The sequence below is a fragment of the Aulostomus chinensis genome, chromosome 13 (assembly GCF_037954235.1).
Source record: "Aulostomus chinensis isolate RoL2024-O1b breed Wild chromosome 13, RoL_Achi_v1.0, whole genome shotgun sequence".
NCBI classification, from domain to species: domain Eukaryota; kingdom Metazoa; phylum Chordata; class Actinopteri; order Syngnathiformes; family Aulostomidae; genus Aulostomus; species Aulostomus chinensis.
Window position 1 is genome coordinate 18,555,395 of NC_141332.1, and position 19,197 is coordinate 18,574,591.

Consider the following 19,197-nt stretch of genomic DNA (forward strand, 5'->3'; position numbering starts at 1 on the left):
CATCTATGAACATCTGTAAGTACGGCCATCTGCAATTATCAGATATCAGCAAAATAAATCCTTTGTTAATCGTCTCTAATTTTGATACTTATACCAGAAATGAAGCTTGTAGGAAAAAAAAAATCAAAGATGGGCAAACAAATATTTGTAATATATATGAGAAATAATTAGGGTATGTAAATGATCCAGTACTTTATCAGTGTTTTAAGTTGCAGTGAAGCTCATTGATTAACCTGACGAGATAGAATTTAAATGGAGTCTGATACCTGTTGCAAAAGACAAACTAATCATAGAAACGTGCAGTTTTCGAATGGCCACAAACACCAACCCTCCTATGATAAATATACATCCGGTCGGGTTTTGTCGCAGCTTGATAAAAATAAGACGGGTGAAGCTGTGATATAAAATTTGAAAGAAAGGAAGGAAGCCGCCGAGTTTATAATGCTGTCACAAGCATCACTCACAGGCATTAAAGCACATTAACCTATTTTTGTTAATAACACCTCACACGGGTCTAATAAGTCACATTAACATCAGTAACACTGTGGGTCCGTATTAAATAAAGAGGCGATAATCGCAGCACTTTTATTCCTCTAAATGACCCGTGAATATTATTTTACCTGTGTTGAACTGGGAGGACGCAACTATTCACGCAGGCACAATGGGAACAGCAGACCGTGCCTAAATTGCATCTTCATTTGCATTCGTGGTCCAAAAATCATGCGAATCTTAATGAGACAGATTCCATTGTGGCTGTTATTGAAAAGCCATTCTTTGTTAATTACGTTGCTCGGGAGGAAAAAAAAAAAAGACGAAGTAGAAGAAGAAGGAGGAGAAAAAAAGAGGGCCTCGCCCGCAGTCACTGAGCTGAAACAATAAAAGTTCTTGGTTCTGGAGGTTGTGAGATCTGAAATGGACGAGTGAAATAATGATGTTTATTGTGGGACTTGCGATTTTAAATAATAATCATAATAATAACAATAGAAATCAGAGAGGAATAATTAAAAAATAAGATAAGAACTTTTAAATTCAGAGCGTGACAACAATAAAAGCAGTAAACGACGCTGCTGAAGGCAGGCGTGAGATCCTGTGATATTAAAAGCTGGCAGCGTTTTTATTTCCCTGTACAAAGATTTAATGAAAGCCGACGGACGAGATGAGCAGGAAATTTCTGGGTTGAATTTACTTCCCTTTCAAACCAAACACAACTTACACTTAATGAAAGCCACTCTCGTTAACGTGATCCGTGTCATCGTGACGCACCGGGAGCCACGTGTCCAAATAAGACATCATTTTGACTTTAAATAAACTGTCACAAACATTCATTTGAATTTTTTTTGCCCTAAAACTTTTTTTTTTTTTTTTTTTTTTACGTTCACTTGGTTTTCATTCAGACGTGCACATGCGCAAATGGACTACTTTCTTTAAATCATTAAAGTAATGTGCGGTCAAGCTGATGGAGTGCGGGTCCCAGCCTCCTATCAGGAACCTTCCCATCCTATTTCCCAGCATCAAGCAGTGGGACCCTGCAGACCCTGAGAGCCCTCCGGGCTGCAGGCGGCTGCGCTGGTGGTCCTCGGTCCTCTAATTAGGAAATTAGCTGCACAGAGGCCCTCATTACCGAACCCCGGGTTACTCTCTCTCTCTCTCTCTCTCTCTCTCTCTCTCTCTCTCTCTCTCTCTCTCTCTCTGCTACCGGTCAATTTCCATAAGAAGATTACAAGCGGATCAGCGTTGAGATCTGCAGAGATAAACAAATAACCGGGCCCTGAGAATTAGATGGCTGCTAATTGGACGTTAGTTTTATTGCTCTTGCTGTGTTTGTAACGCCCCATTGAACGTGGAAATTAAAACTCGTGTCGTGAATGTCTCTTCTCCAGGCTGCGCGGTCCAGAGGCTTTCACTTAACACAAGACGTCATTTTCTGACATGATTCCTGATTTCTAAACGTCATATGTAGCATTTATCAGTATTCCTAGAGTGGCTTTACACCTCCAGTTATCAGTATCTTAAAGTATTTCAGCTGCTTTTTATTTGTCATTTCAAACTTTAATGTGTGTGTGTGTGTGTGTGTGTGGGGGGGGGGACTTAAAGGGGGAAGCTCATTAAACTCTCAAATCAGACCGAACATCAGCTTTCATACGCAGGTGCTTCGTTTTGCTCTCGACGTTCGAGAAAATTGATAAAACTATGCGTCTCCTCGAGGTGACGTGCTGCGTCCGTACCTGCGGGAGCTCCAGGGGGGGCGGCGATCCCCGCCGAGCTGCCCCGACTACCGAGGTGTTAATGGGGCTCTTGGATGGGCGATTCGCCGCTGATCATCAGCAGGTGTGAGGGGGGGAGCGCCTGCCGGGTCTCAGCAGCTGGTTTCTAGCAGCGGAGCCCCGTATCAGCTCGTTTGTAAGAGGACACATGCAAATGCTTCGCTCCTCGGTAATCGTTTAAATAACCATTAACACCGCGGAGGGAAAACAAGTCGGCCAACAGTGGCAGCGCGTGTTTTTTGGGGCTCGATCCTTCCCTGTCACGCTCGCGGTGGAACTAAAGATCCCCGAGGGAGCGCGGAGATGGCCCGTCCCCTCCACAAGAGGTCGTTGATGTATTAAAGTTTTACACCGGGAAGCTGCAGAAACATTCATGAAACCGCTCTCGAGTCAAGCTGGGATTAAGCAAATTCATCCAGTTTACGATCGGCGCGTCAGGTAATGAGGTTGTTACTGCGCAGGCGATGCGGAATGAAAGAAATATTTTGAAAAACAGTTGCTTAATTCACCTGCAACATCGCTGTGGTTTATGTCAGGAAACCTAATAATAATAATAATATTCAACAGGTTCATTATATCTGAAGAAACCGCCCCCCACACATATTTAATTTCTTCAATGTTTTTTAACGCACCACGTTTGGATGTTAACTAAAATAATAATGATAAACAAGAACTCACGAGATCCCGAGTTAAAACTATATATTTATGAAGTAAACTGTGACAGCAAAAAGAAAAAGAAAAACAACAACCGTGTCCAACAGCAGTTTGAGATTAATTCAGTTTCATACTCCGATTAGTTTTCTCATAATTCTCATTAAAATTATGAGTTTTAGCCTGCAGGAATCCGCTATAGTGATTAATTCCAGCCTTCAGAACTAAAATAGTTGTGTACACTTGATATTTGCTCAGTTGGCTCTTGGTCTACATCTATAGAATCAAAACAACGTTTTAAAATCATTTGTTGAAATCAATTTTTGTTTTACAGATGGTTAAAAACAAAGCTGCGTATTCCTCCCGTTACTCCGCTTTAAACTATAAATGAGTGGAAATGTAGGAACTCTGCGCTGGGTTTAAAACTTTATCTCCCCTTCCTCCTCGAACCAAAACACGACCGCGTGTGCTCTGACTGGCTGACCGCTGGAGAGCTGCGCCCTGATTGGTCGCCTGCATCTCATTGTGGCGGCGTCGATCTGCATCACATGATCCTGCCACCGGGCCTATTAACAGACGAGCCTGGAAACAAGTTTTCAGACTTGTGTTCCAGAGCTGTGGCTGACAGAGCAGCTCGGAGCGCACAGGAAACCCAAACACCTGCAGAGACGCATTTGCTTCTTAGGGCACAACTTTTTCCCCCTCTCCTCCCACCTTCTTATGGTCAGTATCTCTACCTCTCTGACTTTTGGCGGTGTTTTGTGAACTTTTTCTTTTTTTGGATTTTTTTTTTTCGTGTGCGTGTGAGTGAATCCTAAAAGTCGCCTGAATGTATAACATGATGGAAACCGAGATCAAGACCCCGCTCCCGCAGTCCAACTCGGGCTCGGCGCCGGGCGCAAAGAACAGCAGTGTCAGCGACCAGGAGCGGGTGAAGCGGCCCATGAACGCCTTTATGGTGTGGTCGCGGGGGCAGCGGAGGAAGATGGCGCAAGAAAACCCTAAAATGCACAACTCTGAAATCAGCAAGCGGCTCGGCGCTGACTGGAAACTTCTGACAGACGCTGAGAAGAGACCGTTCATCGACGAGGCCAAGCGTCTGCGCGCTATGCACATGAAGGAGCACCCGGATTATAAATACCGTCCCCGCAGGAAGACCAAGACCTTACTCAAGAAAGACAAGTACTCTTTGCCCGGGGGACTGTTGGCGCCAGGAGCCAATGCCGTCAACAACTCGGTGTCGGTGGGGCAGAGGATGGACGGTTATGCGCACATGAACGGGTGGACGAACAGCGCGTACTCCCTCATGCAGGATCAGCTGGCCTACCCTCAGCATCACAGCATGAACAGCCCCCAGATCCAGCAGATGCACCGGTACGAGATGGCAGGGCTCCAGTACCCCATGATGTCCTCAGCGCAGACCTACATGAACGCGGCTTCCACGTACAGCATGTCCCCGGCGTACACGCAGCAGACCACCAGCGCCATGGGACTCAGCTCCATGGCCTCCGTGTGCAAGACCGAGCCCAGCTCACCGCCGCCGGCCATCACGTCCCACTCTCAGAGGGCATGTTTGGGGGACCTGAGGGATATGATAAGCATGTACCTGCCTCCCGGCGGGGACAGCGCGGAGCATTCCTCCCTGCAGAGCAGCCGGTTACACAGCGTCCATCCCCACTATCAGAGCGCAGGGACTGGCGTCAATGGGACGCTACCTCTCACCCACATCTGAGAAAGAAAAGACTCAAAACTCCTTTTTTTTTTTTAAAGTACTTGGATACTTGAACTTTTTGGTTGCTAAAGAAACACTCAACAGTTTTGTTAAAACAACAATTTTATCGCAATGAGTCCATTTAAAAGAAAGAAAGAAAGAAAGAAAGAAAGAAAGAAAAGCATTTGAAATGGACCGAGACTGAACGTTGAGTCCATCAGAGTAAATCGCATTGCAAAGAGGCTTTTTATCACAAGTATAAGCAATCAACTTACGTAGAAGAATCGGACTTCTATATTTTAAATGATGCCATATTTTCTCTCAATGAAAAGGCACGTGGCCTCGTGAAGAGGCTGTTGTATTTCAGAAAAGCTGGATGGAAAGTTGGTTCATAAATGTTTACACTTAATTTGTAGAATGTCAGTTGTCTCGACTTTGTCCAAATTTGTAGTCTGTTTTATTTTTTTTTCTCCCCCCCCCCCTCCTCCCACCACCACCCCCCCCCCACCCACATCACCTAGGTTACAATGAAATGTTAAGACTGTGCGGGTCGCAAACGCAAGTTTTATTTATAGTTTTTTTTTTTAATTATTATTATTATTTTCTAGCTTGTGACCCCGATGTTTTTGTCAAGTGAAAAATGTTCCACTATTGTTTTTGTAAAAAAAAAAAAGAAGAAAAAAAAAGAAGTTCTGTTCTGTTTATGGTTTTACAGTGTCATGTTTACTCATTACTCTGAACGAAAAGGTTTATTTAAACTGACGTTTCTACATATTTTAAGACCATCCTCTATTCTTAAATGCTGAATAAATTTGTACAAAACGTGAATTTGTGACTCTGTCTTTTATGTGTGGTTTGCTCAGAAATGTGACTAGAATATTCACTGTGTCATCCGTTCAAAAATGTCTCCCAAACAGTTTGTGAGAATAGAAGTGAAAATGTTTTTGTTTTTTTTGTTTTTTCTTGCTGATGTTAAAAGATCTACAACTCATGGATTGGGGGGGGGGGGGGGGTTCCTGAAATATTCCTTCTATTTCCTACATTTTTCATATATTTTTGATTGAAGAGAAGATCCCTTATTTAATGAAGAATTAGATGACAAGCTGAAAACAATACCCATTTAAAATCATAGTTATATTCTAGGGCTTAATTCTAAGGTCTGTTGAACTCTAGCATGGTACGATTAATATTGATGAAAAATAAATACACGTTTTATATGATCATTATATTTAAATTGATGTAGCTTTAAAAAAAATGCATCTTTGTTTGAATTCTTAATTATTTTTTTAAAAAGTCGTACTAAAAAGCTTTGCCTTCCTTGTGATACCTTTTCTTCTCCTTTTGTATCAACTTTTCTTATTCATTTCAATCTTTAAAATACTGAAGGTCGTCCGTTTGTTGCCTCAGTTTAAAACAAAAGGTTTATGATATCGGAATTAAGTTGAGTTATTTATACTTTCAGAAAAATGCATTTAAGAATCACCAATAAAAACTCTTTCAACTCCCACGTTTAATTTTTCATTCGGTTTATGAACGTGATCTCCCACATAACACCAGAGTTGCCGTTGCTCGGAAAAGTTTCCCAAATAACCGTACGTGTCCGTCTTTATGTGCCAGAGTTGAAATAATTCAATATTCTGCTTGGCAAAGAAAATAATAAATGACTTGAAAAGATCAAATGATCCATAACAAGATGTGTCTTGTTGCCAGTGTTTCCATACTGATGTATAATTTCTAATGTGTACGGCGGAGCTGTTCTTGGGTTGATTTTCCTCTGAAATTTTAAACCATTCAATAACGCTCAGATCTGCGAGTGAAAACATATCCCTGTACCACATATGTGAAATATATCAAACAGCCTCAATCTCAGAGATTATATTTCCCTGAAATTGCATCACATTCATGAACTCTCCCTTGGGCCCTATTACTGTAGCTGACACTAATAATGTGAGGGTGTTTGGAAGAATGGACCTGCCCGCTGTTGCAGTGTACATGCTGGAATTAAAAAAGGAAGAGAGAGAGAGAGAGAGAGAGGGGAAAAAAAAAAGCTCCGGCCACCAAGAGGGCTGGAGCAGTGGCGGCCCTGCTGGCCTTCCCACACTCCCTGTAGGACTTGATCCACGGCTCAGCACAGCGGCCTGGATTAGCCCCACACACCTTTGTGGAGGGAAAGATTATCCAGACCTCCCTGCATTCACTGACAGGGTCTTAAGTCACTCCAGTGTGCCAGCAGCCACCCGTCACCTAATCACACTCTCCAACTAATTTTTTTGCAATTAAGCAGCTTTTCTCATCCCGCTTCTTAATGTCAGGGTTTGCATGAAATGTGGCCTGGAGAGGCTCATTGTTTTCAGTCATATTTAATACGTTACCTCAGTATTTTTTTTTCACTTAAAAAACAAAAATGCAACGTTCTGGGTTGCCTTTCATCTGAATTGCCATATTATTGCTTTAAAGTTTAAACATTCCAGCACAGTAAAATATTGCTTCTGTTTTTGGAAGCCGCGTGATGGCTGAGACTGGCACAGAATTTTAATTCCTAATAATGATTCGGTAGAGAAAATCTGCACTTTGGGGAAAGGTGTGCGGCCGCAGCTATTGATTCTGTTTGAATGTTCTGGCAGTGAGGCCACCCCCCCCCCCCCCAACCCCCCCCCCCCCCCACACACACACACACACCCCGCTCTCCCCCCGCTGAGTGCCCGGAGGGCCTCTCTCTCTCTCCTGTCATGTGGAGCTCCGTGCCCACTCAGCAAGTGCAGGCATATCCCACTTCCATCTGCCTATGACCTCACAGCCCCTGTTTGTTTAACCCCCTCTCCAAAAACTAACCTAATTATAGCCCTGTAGAACATGGATTCAGCAGATTCCCAGTGGATTCTGCCACTGTGTCTACGTGCACCCCTGTATGTGTGCAGCCTATGCGAGGCTCCAGCTTGACAACACCAGTGCCATAGGCTATGTTTCAGTCAGAACAGTTTTTCACATCCATCGCCCCTTGCGTTATGTCAGAACATGCCCCGCCACTTACACCTCTTTTGAGAGTATCTGAGAACAAGGTGGTTAAAGCGATAGGAGTGTGTGTTTTGAGTGTCTCTTTTTACGTCAGTATGATGAGTGGAAAACTCATTACACAAATCTGGCTGACAGGCTGACGTTTGTGACATCACGAACTCACCTGCTCGACTGGCTGAGCGACTGACAGCAGGAACACACCCTCTGAATTTACGCCCACCTTCACATAATCTCAACCTCAAATCTGGAATCCCATCTGATGATCTGATCAGACATAACCTAAGAACCTAGTTGTACTGTGATGGGTGAATGGATGAGAGCAGCTGAGGACTGCACTTCTGACATAGTTAGACTGTATTGATCTGCTGTGGCTGGGATCTCCAGGAGGCCCTTTAGAGCTGAGCCTGGAGGGGGCCTGAAGTGGCCTGTCCAGCTAGGTCTGGCCTGTCCAGAGCAGTGAGACTAGTGTGAGGTAGCGAGATTGACAGCAGAGTAGTGTGTGTGTAGAGGTGCGGGGGTTGGGGTGTGTGTGTGTGTGGGGGGGGTTAATCTCCCTGAACCGGGGCAGATGTTGTTAACGAGCTCCTCTCAGGTCGACTCCCTGCGTGGGAAAAAGGCATCAAATCCTCCTGGGGTCAGGACTTTCAGGCTGACCCACTGAGAGCCATCCCTCTCCATCGCACCGTCTTCTCAATCATGTCACTCACCCACTGACATCACCCAGGAGAGACACTAGAAAATCACATTCGACCATTTTAATAAACCTCAACACGGACGTTTTTTGCTCTGTGAGCGCAGGCAGACTTGTTCCGTGATGTGAATGTCTCATTAATGATAGCTGTGGTTGGATTGCCATGCCTTACACAACCACAAGGAATGCTGGGTGGGAAACGCTTCAAAGGCAAGCACGCCGCCACTCAAGAAACTGCATCCACCTAGCAGCAAAATTTGTTTACATCAATAGAAAAGTACAAGTTCAATCCAGGCTTCTTCGAGTCCAACCTGTCAAGCTTTTATTTTAAACAAATCGAGCATTCAAAATAAAATTGAAACAAATGTTTAAGGTGAGTAAAAAAATAAGATGTGAATCGCAATCGGCAAAGCTTTAGTCTTGATCTGATAAAGAGGTGACAGAGGCAGAGACACCTGACACCTGAGTTACAACATGATCTGGAGTTCAAATCTGATCGTGAGTTCAAATCAGATCTTGTACTGTCAATCAGCCCATAATGCACCTTGTTAGATTAATTAGTTGCCTGCTTCTGTTTCCTCTCAGAGAGAAGGGCCACGATGCTGTTGATGTAAAAGCAACATGTGAGCTGTCATATCTTGAAGAGCCGTGTCTCTGTTGAACATAATATCAACATGCCTGCTTCAGGGTTTATCCCGACCCCGGTTCTAACGCAAAGGGTCATTTATTAAGGTGTCCGCCATTGTGGGTGTTTACTTTGTCCCAGCAGGTGTGTGTGTGTGAATGAGACTCACCAAATATGAGACGGGATTACGGCTGCTTTTGTCCCAAACAAAACAAACACAAATCACACGATGAGTTAACATGGAACCATCCCGTTTTTTTTCTTTTCTTTTTTTTTTGGATGCGTGCGGTTAGAAGGTTTATGCTTACATGTGGCTACTGAGGTGCAAACAGGCGCAGAGTGAAACTAGATCAGAACTTGTGTGGGTCATTACATTCAAATGGTTGGTTATGTGCATTAGCAAACTCAGACACTCCTAGTGTGTAAAGTGTGTCTGCTGCAGATGGTCCCTTTCTGTAGCACACATTACTTTGTCTATGAACACTGGAGCATGCAGCCTTGCTTCATCTAGAGTTACGACGCGCTTCTGACCCGTCTTGGAAACCTAAATAAAACGGGGCCAAGTGTATGTGCGCAGATGAATATATGCCTAGGGACAGTGAAGTGAGGGTGCAAGACAATGCACAGTCCAGGAGGGATAAGGAGGTAGGGGGGTGACAATGTGGGGAGGGGGGGTGGGATTAGGCCTTCTCATCTAGGCCACAGTTATTGATTAGTGTTTGTTGAGGACAGTGAGAGGGAATCCAGATTGACAGAGACACAATGACAGTGTGGTTGCTCTGCTCCTTGAAAGATCCTCTGATCATACCGCTATTGTCAGGAGCCATGCTCTTCTGGCACGCACATAACCTGTCTCCACGTGTACCTCCCACCCCCCAGCCCCCACCCCAACGAGCACCCTATGCCACATACTTGCAAATGATGAAAAATGTGTACGTCATCATACACACCCAAAGATTTATTTCCTTGGGGGCACTGGTCAGTTTAGGGGCACTTTGTCTTTTACTGTTGCCCACTCTTATATGTGTGTGTGTGTGGTTTATAGGAGTGTAACCCTGGGAACATGGGGGGAGGTTGAACACACTTGGCCACGGGTCACTCCTGACTGACTGTGTCACTTATTGATTAGTTGCCATGGAGAGTTAGTCAGGCCATCTCTCTTGGAGGTGTGTCCCTGAGGGCCGGCAGCACTACCCAGATGAGCTTGCGGAGGCTTTGTCTACAGGGGGTCAGAGCGCACGCATGCGTGTGTGCATGCGTGTGTGTGTGTGTGTGCATGTGTGCATTTTGTGGCCTTGACAACTCTCACTTCCCTCCTCTTTTTTTCCTTTCCCAGTGCTTCTTTTTCTCTACTCAAGGTACTTTCGCAGCAGACAGTGGGTCAAGCAGCTCCTGAAGAGACCGGCTCTCCGCTAATCTGCAATATCTCGGAGAAAAGGCATCAGTGTTTATGCATACACTCACTCCCATGGGACTTGTAATAATGGAGGGATTGTAAACAAATTGTCCAAACTTATTGAGCTGTGAAATCCCTTCATAGCCCCTGGATTTGCCTACTCATGATCCTCTCTCATCTATGTATTGTCATTGTCCCCAGTCCAATGTGAATAAGGGGGGGGGGGGGTAGTAGCAGGACTGTGTAGCAGGAGGGACGTCAGCGGTGCCAGCGGTCCACCTGCAGTAGCTGACGACTCCACTGACAGCCCGGCAGGAAACTGAGAGGGTGGTGGACTTCACACCTCTCTGGAATAATTAGTAGGGTTGCAACTACGAGTAAAGAACAAGGCAACTTAGTTGTATTTATTTGCAGAAACGCTGTGGGGGCTGGGAGGTAAAGAAGCATTAACATATGCAGGTTTATGTTAATGATTCCTGGCTACAAGTTCACTTCAATGCTGGTCAATTCTATGTTAGATAAGTCAGATTTTGTGAAAATAGGACTTTTTGGGTAGTTGGGGCGCTAAAACAATGTTAAACAAAGTTCCAGGTTAGCCGATGAAAAACAAATGAAAAAGAATAAGAATGCTTTATTTATCCCACACTGGGGAAATTCAAATAGTTTCAGCAGCATTAACAGAAAGATTTATGAAATAAAAATAACAAAACAAAAATAAACAAATATTAATTGTTAACATGGGCGTATTCACTTTAGTTTCCTGTGCAGTGACACTGTATACTGACATTACTTCCTTTTTTATAACCTATCTCACTCAAGTGGAGTTTCATCGTCTGTTGCCAGATCTCAGCCATTGCTTCTGCAACTACAAAGTCACATGATCCAAAAGAAACAATTGCCAAAAATAGCCATTACAAACTCTCCTATTATTTTAGGAAGCTGCTAATTTTCTATTTTATTGTAAAAAGAGACAAAGCAGTGTTGGGATTTTAACTTCAAGTTGTAAATTTACTGTAAAAGTAATGCAAACTTCTTCACCTTTTTACAAAATGCGCACAAACTTCTTCAACCCGAAACTTCATGATGGGTCCCCACTATCCCTCCCTAATATCACACCTTGGATGCATAAACATGATTGTGCTCCACACATCACCCCTCCCCAGGGGTCCTGCATGGCTTTAGTGCCGCACTGTGACACCAATCAGGGGAGATGGCGGGCTCCTTTGTCATGCAAACACCAATCGTTTCTTGTCTTATTCAAATGTCTGCCCTCTCTTTCTCTTCTCCCTCACTCTCGTTCAACCCCTACCCTGCTCCGTTCCCCATCAAAACCCCCCCCCCCCTCCCCTTACCCCCAGACTTCAGCCCTCTCTCGGTTGCTCTCTCCTTCTCAAGTCCAAGTAAATCCTTGCTGAGAGAAGAGAAGAGAGAGAGCGAGAGAGTGAGAGGGAGCCTCCAGGCCCTGGGTTGCCGAGGCAGGCCTCTCTCCTGGGGGTCAGCCTGTGTCTCAGCGCATGGGGCTGTTTCCAGGCCCAACCAAGTCCATTTCATATTCAAATGTTACAATCAGGCCTCTGACCCACAGGGGGCTCTTTATGGTTGCGGCCCCAGGTTGCAGGGTCAAGATGGTGATTTAATAGCCCAGGCAGAGGAAAGAAGCGGGGGTGCCAAGTGATTTACGGGATGAATGAGTAATAAAAAAGCATTTTTCCTAAGTTGTCATGTAAATTTCAATCCGTATTCAATATGAGGCTCCCTCCACACTAGAGGGCTTCCTCAATGGCTCTCTAGTAGACTCTAGTCATTCAGAATTAAGAAAGTCCATTTTCTACTTTTACCCTTGACTTGTGGTTGGTGTAAACAGTAGCCGACGGTGGAGCGGCTGAGGATTAGGGATGGAGATAAGGACACGTTAAAGAGTCATCATGCTTGTATGGTGCCAGTGTGTCTCAGATGTCCCTGTGCTCTGGAGTGGCCTGTTATTCCTGTCCCTGAGGGTGTGTTCCCAGCATAGCAGCTCCAGTAACATCGGCAGGTTTGTTTGTTTATACATGCGTGTGTGTCAGAGAGTGAGCTAGAGTGTTCTGGTACATTATGTGTGTTTATAGTGGGTGACTCGTGTAGCTTTTTGTGTGCAGGTGGAATCTGGAGGCCCGGGAGACACTTGGAGCTGGCACGACGTGTTTTTAATCACTTTCCACTTGAGTTCGGCGCAGTTAGTGTTTCTTCACTAGTACAACCACCACAACAGCTTTCACTGTGACTCACTTTGTTCAGACTTCCGTTAACCTGACTCATTTAAACCAACAAACCTTCCCATCTCACGTCCTCCTGGTGTTTTTTTTTTCCATTACTGCTTATCTGTCGAAGAATCTTGCTCTTTGATTGGAGCCAAATCTTCTTGATGCAATGAACTAAAGACTTCAGTGAGAGGATTAATGTCTTGTCAAGAGCAACAATTCATCTTCATGCACATGACATGCACACTATACACACACACATAAATACAAGCTGGTGACAAATGAGAGGAACGTCTTAACAACTGTGCAGATTTACATGTACAACAGACAAGTCACTGAACGGGTTTTCTGACTATTAAATTATTGCTTTGATAAGGGAGATTTTAGACATATTTGAGACATTATCATCATTAAAACACTAAATGACAGAATATGTTTGGGATAAATGGCGTTCAACCCTCCAGTAGAGTTCCAGAGATCTGCAGAGTCGAGCCCTATTGGAGGATCATGGTGCCCAAACACCTTTGTTTGGTTTGCCTTTCATTTGTCACCAGGTTGCATACGTGTAGATATTTATCTCAATGTACCATCTTCAAAAGTTTCAAATATTAAAAAGGGCCCAGACTTTTCCGCTTGTTAAAATTTTTAAATGATGTGCACATTTTATTTCACCCTAGATGCAGAAGAGACATAAATGTTCTAATTCAATCCCACTAGAGAGGAAATGGTCTGTTAGAACTGAGGCAGTTTATCAATACATCAGATCAACTGATACACAATGACAATGTTTAGAAATGAATCGTTTTCATCTTAAAAACTAAATGCTGAACTGGAGGGAATTCAGAGAGTCTTCCATGGTGATTTGATGACATCAAATGGATCCTGTTCTAGATCAATTCCAAAATCTAACCAGTTGTTTCTCCTAATTTCAATCATCTATTTGGAACCTTTTCCACTTTTCCTGCAGAATTTTCTCTACTATGTGTGAGGATGTTTGATATTTCATTGGAGAAGCTAGACTTTTGAAATGGTCCCTGATAGGAACTGATACTAGTGAGAGGGGTCTTGGGTATCACAAAGCTAAAAGCCTCATTAGTGACCGCATTCAAGGCTCTCACCTTGTATGTATGAGCATGAGCTGCAGCAACGGTAGCAGAAGCCAGAAGAGGAGGGCAACATGGGAAGTTTGAGAGGCCACTGCAGCCCAAGGTAGGGCAAGCCTCAGTGGGCACAGCTGTACCTCCCAGGAATTATTGCTCCTCTACTGGTTTAGAAGAAAAGTGTTGGTCCTGCCACATGGCCACTCTGCCACACCGCCACGCCTGCGCCCATCGGCACACACACACACACACACACACACACACACACACACACACACACATACACACACACCACACACACACTAAGGAAGGCCTGGTAGCGCCAGGCGGCACCACTCGGAGGTTGCACTCGTCTCACGTGTGGCAAGGCAGTGGAGCGAAATGGAGAGGTGCGCAGGGTGGGGATAGGGTGAGGGTGGGTGTAGAGGTTAACCCAGGGTATGGAGGAGGCTCAGTTCCTTCCTCTCTTATCTCCCAACTAACCACTCTCTCTTTCTCCCATCCCCCTGGCTCCCCTCCTCACACCCCCCACCCTCCACCCCCCCACTCCTTCCCTTTTGTAGCCTGTGCACCTGCAGCCCTTGAGTCTGGGCAATAAAGCTGAAGGATTTGTCCACTGGAGGTTGGAGGAAAAGTGGGGGAATCATTAGACAGCACAGGGGAATACAAAAGCAACAGGTTCAGACTGTTTGCATGGTGCTCTGCCATCTTCCAGAGTGATGGGCTTGATGTGATGCTGTTTGACACAGAGGGAGTGAGTTTAAGCAGATTTGCACTGGGATTCACACCCTGTTTGGGTTAGTGTCATTATGAATCAGCCCGATCTGACACATGATCTGGTGCCGACCCTGGGCCTTCCAAAATCCATTTTAAGATCACTTGTATTGAAATGGATAAAAATTAGTCAAGTAAAGTGTATTCTTTGGCTGAGCTGCAACCTCTTGAGTATCCTCTGTTTATTTTCCACATGAGGTTTTTTTTTTAACACTTAATTCTTCAGCTTGTGAGTGAGGAAATGTGAAATGACTGCAGTAACATTACTACGTAAAAAGTTTGTCTCATCAAAATAAATCAAGATAAAATGGCCCACAAACTTCTCTCAATCTGTCAGTGTTGAATGGAGTTGTGATTGTTAATGAAAAACATTCCTTAACAATTTCACTTTGTCATATCGGGGTCAAGTGACAGTGCAGCAGTTGAATGTATACGTGTGTACTCTGACATGTTAGTGAAATCAGTGCCAAGACTTTGTGTGTTTCTTGTTAAACTTTATTAACTTCTAGTGATGGAGGTGAGGCTCTGAGCCGTGGTTATGAAAACGCTTCTCCGGGGGACCTGGTTGTTAACTGATAAGGGATAAATGTGCCGCAGAAGTATAAAAATCGACTAAACTAAAAAAGCCATTCATCATGAGAATGTATAAAGTAAAATGATTCTCGGCCGTGTTCTGCTGTGTCTCAGTTCAATATCCCACCTGTTGCAATGTTATGTTCAGTCATGTAGAACTTTTCTCTCTCCCATTGCATGCCAGACCCCCCACATTGTAAATCGGAGCAAAGGGAAAAAGATTCAGCTCTTTCAGAGAGAAACCATGAAGGCAGAGGAAATCACTCTAAACGGTCTTAATTCTGCCATTAGATGAGAGGCAGCGCGGTGGGGATTGGCTGGCCCTGTGCTCCATATTCACAGAAGCAGGGTGAGGCTGGGAGGCCTGCTGAGAAAATGGTATCGTAATCAGGAACCGGCAGCTCTGCCTGATCAGGTACACTAGCCCCTCTTCTTGTTTCCTCAAACCCCTCCTCCTAATAAGAGTTTGGATGTACTGAGCCCAACTCAGTACGTTGAGCACTGAGTTGGGGGGGGGGGGTTGGTTTGGGTTTTTTTTTGTTTTTGTTCCCACATTTGATTATTCAGGTTGGCTGAACTAAATTCTAAACCCATAAAATTCGTATCCCCTCTGGGGAACCATTTGCATAAATTTTAGTACCCCCTCCCTCACATCCCAATTCCCCTTTTTTCTCAGAAAGTGAAAGAGAGGGTGAAGCAACCAGGCCTGTCTAGGCTTTAAGATGTCACCGTGGTGTGAAATATGGGCGAACAAGCAGGGTCTTTGAAACTCTAACTAACCCCCCACCAGCCTCTGAGCTGCTGCCACACACATATACAGACCCAGTCATCCTCTTCCACCGGTTGCTTAAATTAAATGTCACATCACATTCTGCTGCTTTATTGTAAACTTTTACTCCTGAGGTACTTCACAATGACACGTGATCATGTTTCCACTAAGTGGTCACATCGATGTCTCTGTGTTTTGGTCGTGGGGGAGTCTAACACTCGCAGCCTCCTTTCCACATATGTGGAATCCCCTATTTGTCAATTGTGCATGTGCAGCAACTATGAGCCATGACATGTCAAACTATTATATCAACTGCTGGAGGCCAGGAAGAGTTCCAGATCTTTGATAAACATGTCAAAGCAGTAAAGCCTCGTCTTGTATTTATGCCAGTTTTACTCTTACTGGTGTCGATGTGAGGGATTAATTTTCAGACAAAAATGTTCTGCAGCCAGGTCTTAAAATTCCGCTTAGGATGTGTGCCGAGCTGCATAAAAATGAAGGGAACACACATGTAGCTGGGCACCGTTGGGTGAAGGTCGGGCTCCATATAGCCAGTCAGCTATAAGAGGCACCTGTTCTCTTGTTTGGCTGGTGAAGTTGGAGGTTTTGTTTTTCTCCGTGCCAACCCGGCCCACTGGCACTTGCTTTACTGCCCATCTGTATGGATGGTTGAAGTTAGATGACGGTCTTTGTAAAAGAGGAGGGGGAGTTGATACTTGGCATTTGGATCACATGGGGTGAGTTGCTGTCATCCTTTAACCCCCCACCCTAGTACCCCATTCCCTCCCCCTCCCGTGCCCACTCCCTGGTGCACAGGCAGAATGCAGTGTCAGGAGAGCGAGCACTGAGCGCCCATTGTGTGTGCTAACCAAAGCGGAATGCCCGGGTGACAAAAGGGGGAGGAGTGGGCTCAGGGCACACAAAGCCAGGGGGAGGAGAGGGGTGGAGGAGGAGGGGAGGGAAGGAGAGGGGGACAATCTGCTGGGGGCTAAAGAGACCCACTCAGCCCCAAAAAACTTTAGGCACCCTAAAAATCTTCCCTCACCTCCCCCGCTGCCTTCTCACTCTTGTCAGGCCTCCTGCCCTGGCTGTGGGGTGTACAGTACGCCGGCCCAGCTGGAAATCACCAGTGTGAACTTCTAACAAGTGAACCCATAAACCCATATTAGGAGTTGGTTCTGTTGTTATGAGTCATTACCCTGGAGGTGTAAAACAGGATGTACTGTATTTGCCAACAGGAGTCAAGGTTTCTGATCTCTATCAGAAGCCAATGATTTTCTGTTGTTGACAAAACACACTGGGAATTCCTCACCGGCTCTGATCAGAGAATATTTATCAGGAATTAATGAATGATATTCAATCTGATGTAAGGTAGGAATCTTCTTTTGACACCCAAAGACATTTGATGTTAGACCTCCACTTTCTTCATTGGCCAAAGTCGCGGGATATCTTTTGTGCAACGTTTTGCCTGAGAAAAGTTTGGGAAATAGCAAAATAGATGAATTGAAAAAAGTTTTTAATCTTGTTTGAGGTGTGTGTTTTTTCCTCTTCTAAATGGTAAATGTGCGAAATGAAAAATTTCGAATGAGTTTTAATGTTTTTATCCAGGAAGCTGTTTCTGCTGCTGACGTCTTCCTGATTATTCCCAAAACTCGATCTTCATCTCCGGACAGCAAGCACCATGGCTGATACAGCTGGCATGAAAGAACGTTACAACTTGGCTGACTGAGTGTAATTCCTCAAGATCTCTTTACCATTGTGTGTAGACGGCCAAGATGTCAATTAAAGCCATGCTTACCGCTGCCTCTACTGCCATCCTCTGATAAGAGTGCACACTGCGCAGCCCAGTTTCAAAGCTAGCTCCAGAAACGTCTCTAATTTTGTTTTTGTTTTGGCGACATTTTCAGGATTTGCTGGAATTGTGCTCAACGCTAAAACGGAAGTTCATTTCCGAGTTTTGTGTCATCAGAATTCTTATGTTGTGTACCATGAAGCACAGTGTTTGAGCACATCCTCTGATGGTGAGAGTATCCCAACTGAGTCCTGGCACCTTATCCGCTTTTTATCCCTCTTCCACCCTTTTGACTTTCTCTCACATTGCCAAATAAGCAGAACCACCATTAAATACACTTTAAAAGACATAATTTGACTGGTGGTATTATTTGTTGTACGTATATTTGTGTTAGTACAAGTTTATCAAGAACCCCCCCCCCCCCCATCAAAAGGCTTTTATGGTTTTTCAATTGGAAATTTTTTCCACTGATAAATCCACATTTGTTCTCACCTCCTTGACACACTAATGTGGATTACTGTGATAAGACCTCTGACTTGGTAACAATGTCTGTGTGAGCGTGTGTTTGTGTGTGTGTGTGGGGTGGGGTGGGGGGGGGGGGGCATGTGCATGTGCATGTACTCACCTGCCTATTCTAGAGGCTGTGAGCAATCTCATATGGTATCGCACGTCTAAGCCAAACTTTCCACTCCCACGCGGGACCTGGGGCAAGAATGCTGCCACTTAAAAACAGAGAAGACAATTTTTGAATTAACTCTTTCTTTATGACACTGTTTTCTCTACATATGAGTTTATAAAGGGACCTTCCAGCTGCAGGACCTTGGTACTTGACCCTAACAACTTTGGCAAGCATTTTTAAAACTCGACAGAATGTTGCCAGATTTCAAATTTGTTCTGTATGTGTAGGAATGACAGTGTATGGCAGAAGTTCATGTAGCCGTATCCTCCCTAGACATGTCAAGTACATATTGACATAGAGGAAAACAGTGGGGGCGGCACGGTGGTGCAGTGGTCAGCACTGTCGCCTCACAGCAAGAAGGTTCAGGGTTCGAGTCTCGGCGCCAGCACAGGATCTTTCTGTGTGAGTCTGCATGTTCTCCTTGTTCCTGTGTGTGTTCTCTCTGGTACTCCAGCTTTCTCCCACAGTCCAAAGACATCAAGAGGGGACGAGGCTGATTGATACTCTAAATTGACCGTAGGTATGACTGTGAGTGTGAATGGTTGTCTGTCTCTATGTGTTGGCCCTGTGATGGACTGGCGACCTGTCCAGGGTGAACCCTGCCTCTCGCCCGTAGCCGCTAGGATAGACTCCACCCCCCCGCGACCCTTAACAGGAATAAGCAAAAGAAAATGGATCTATGGATGGAAAACACTGGTGGTTCCTCATTAGTACGCCATTTCTTCCTCTGGCTGAAGCTCCATTCAGAATTATATTTACCTTAAATAACGCAACATACTTATGCTCAAACTCCATAAATGCTCCTTTTCAGGCACCATTTTTTGCTAACAACTAATGTTTTGTGTTATAATTGCAGCTCAAGAGCTACATCAACATACACCCAAGGCTAGTTCACATGCTTAGGCTACAGCAAAAGC

At 44.7% G+C, this 19,197-nt stretch overlaps 1 protein-coding gene across 1 annotated transcript; it reads left to right on the plus strand.

Moving 5' to 3' along the window:
* The first annotated feature begins 3,426 nt into the window (after window positions 1-3,426).
* sox3 (SRY-box transcription factor 3) lies at window positions 3,427-4,841 on the plus strand. The gene has a single exon (XM_086221860.1). It carries the CDS (start codon window positions 3,745-3,747, stop codon window positions 4,645-4,647), a length of 903 nt encoding a protein of 300 aa, XP_086077986.1. The 5' UTR covers window positions 3,427-3,744; the 3' UTR covers window positions 4,648-4,841.
* Window positions 4,842-19,197: the final 14,356 nt, after the last annotated feature.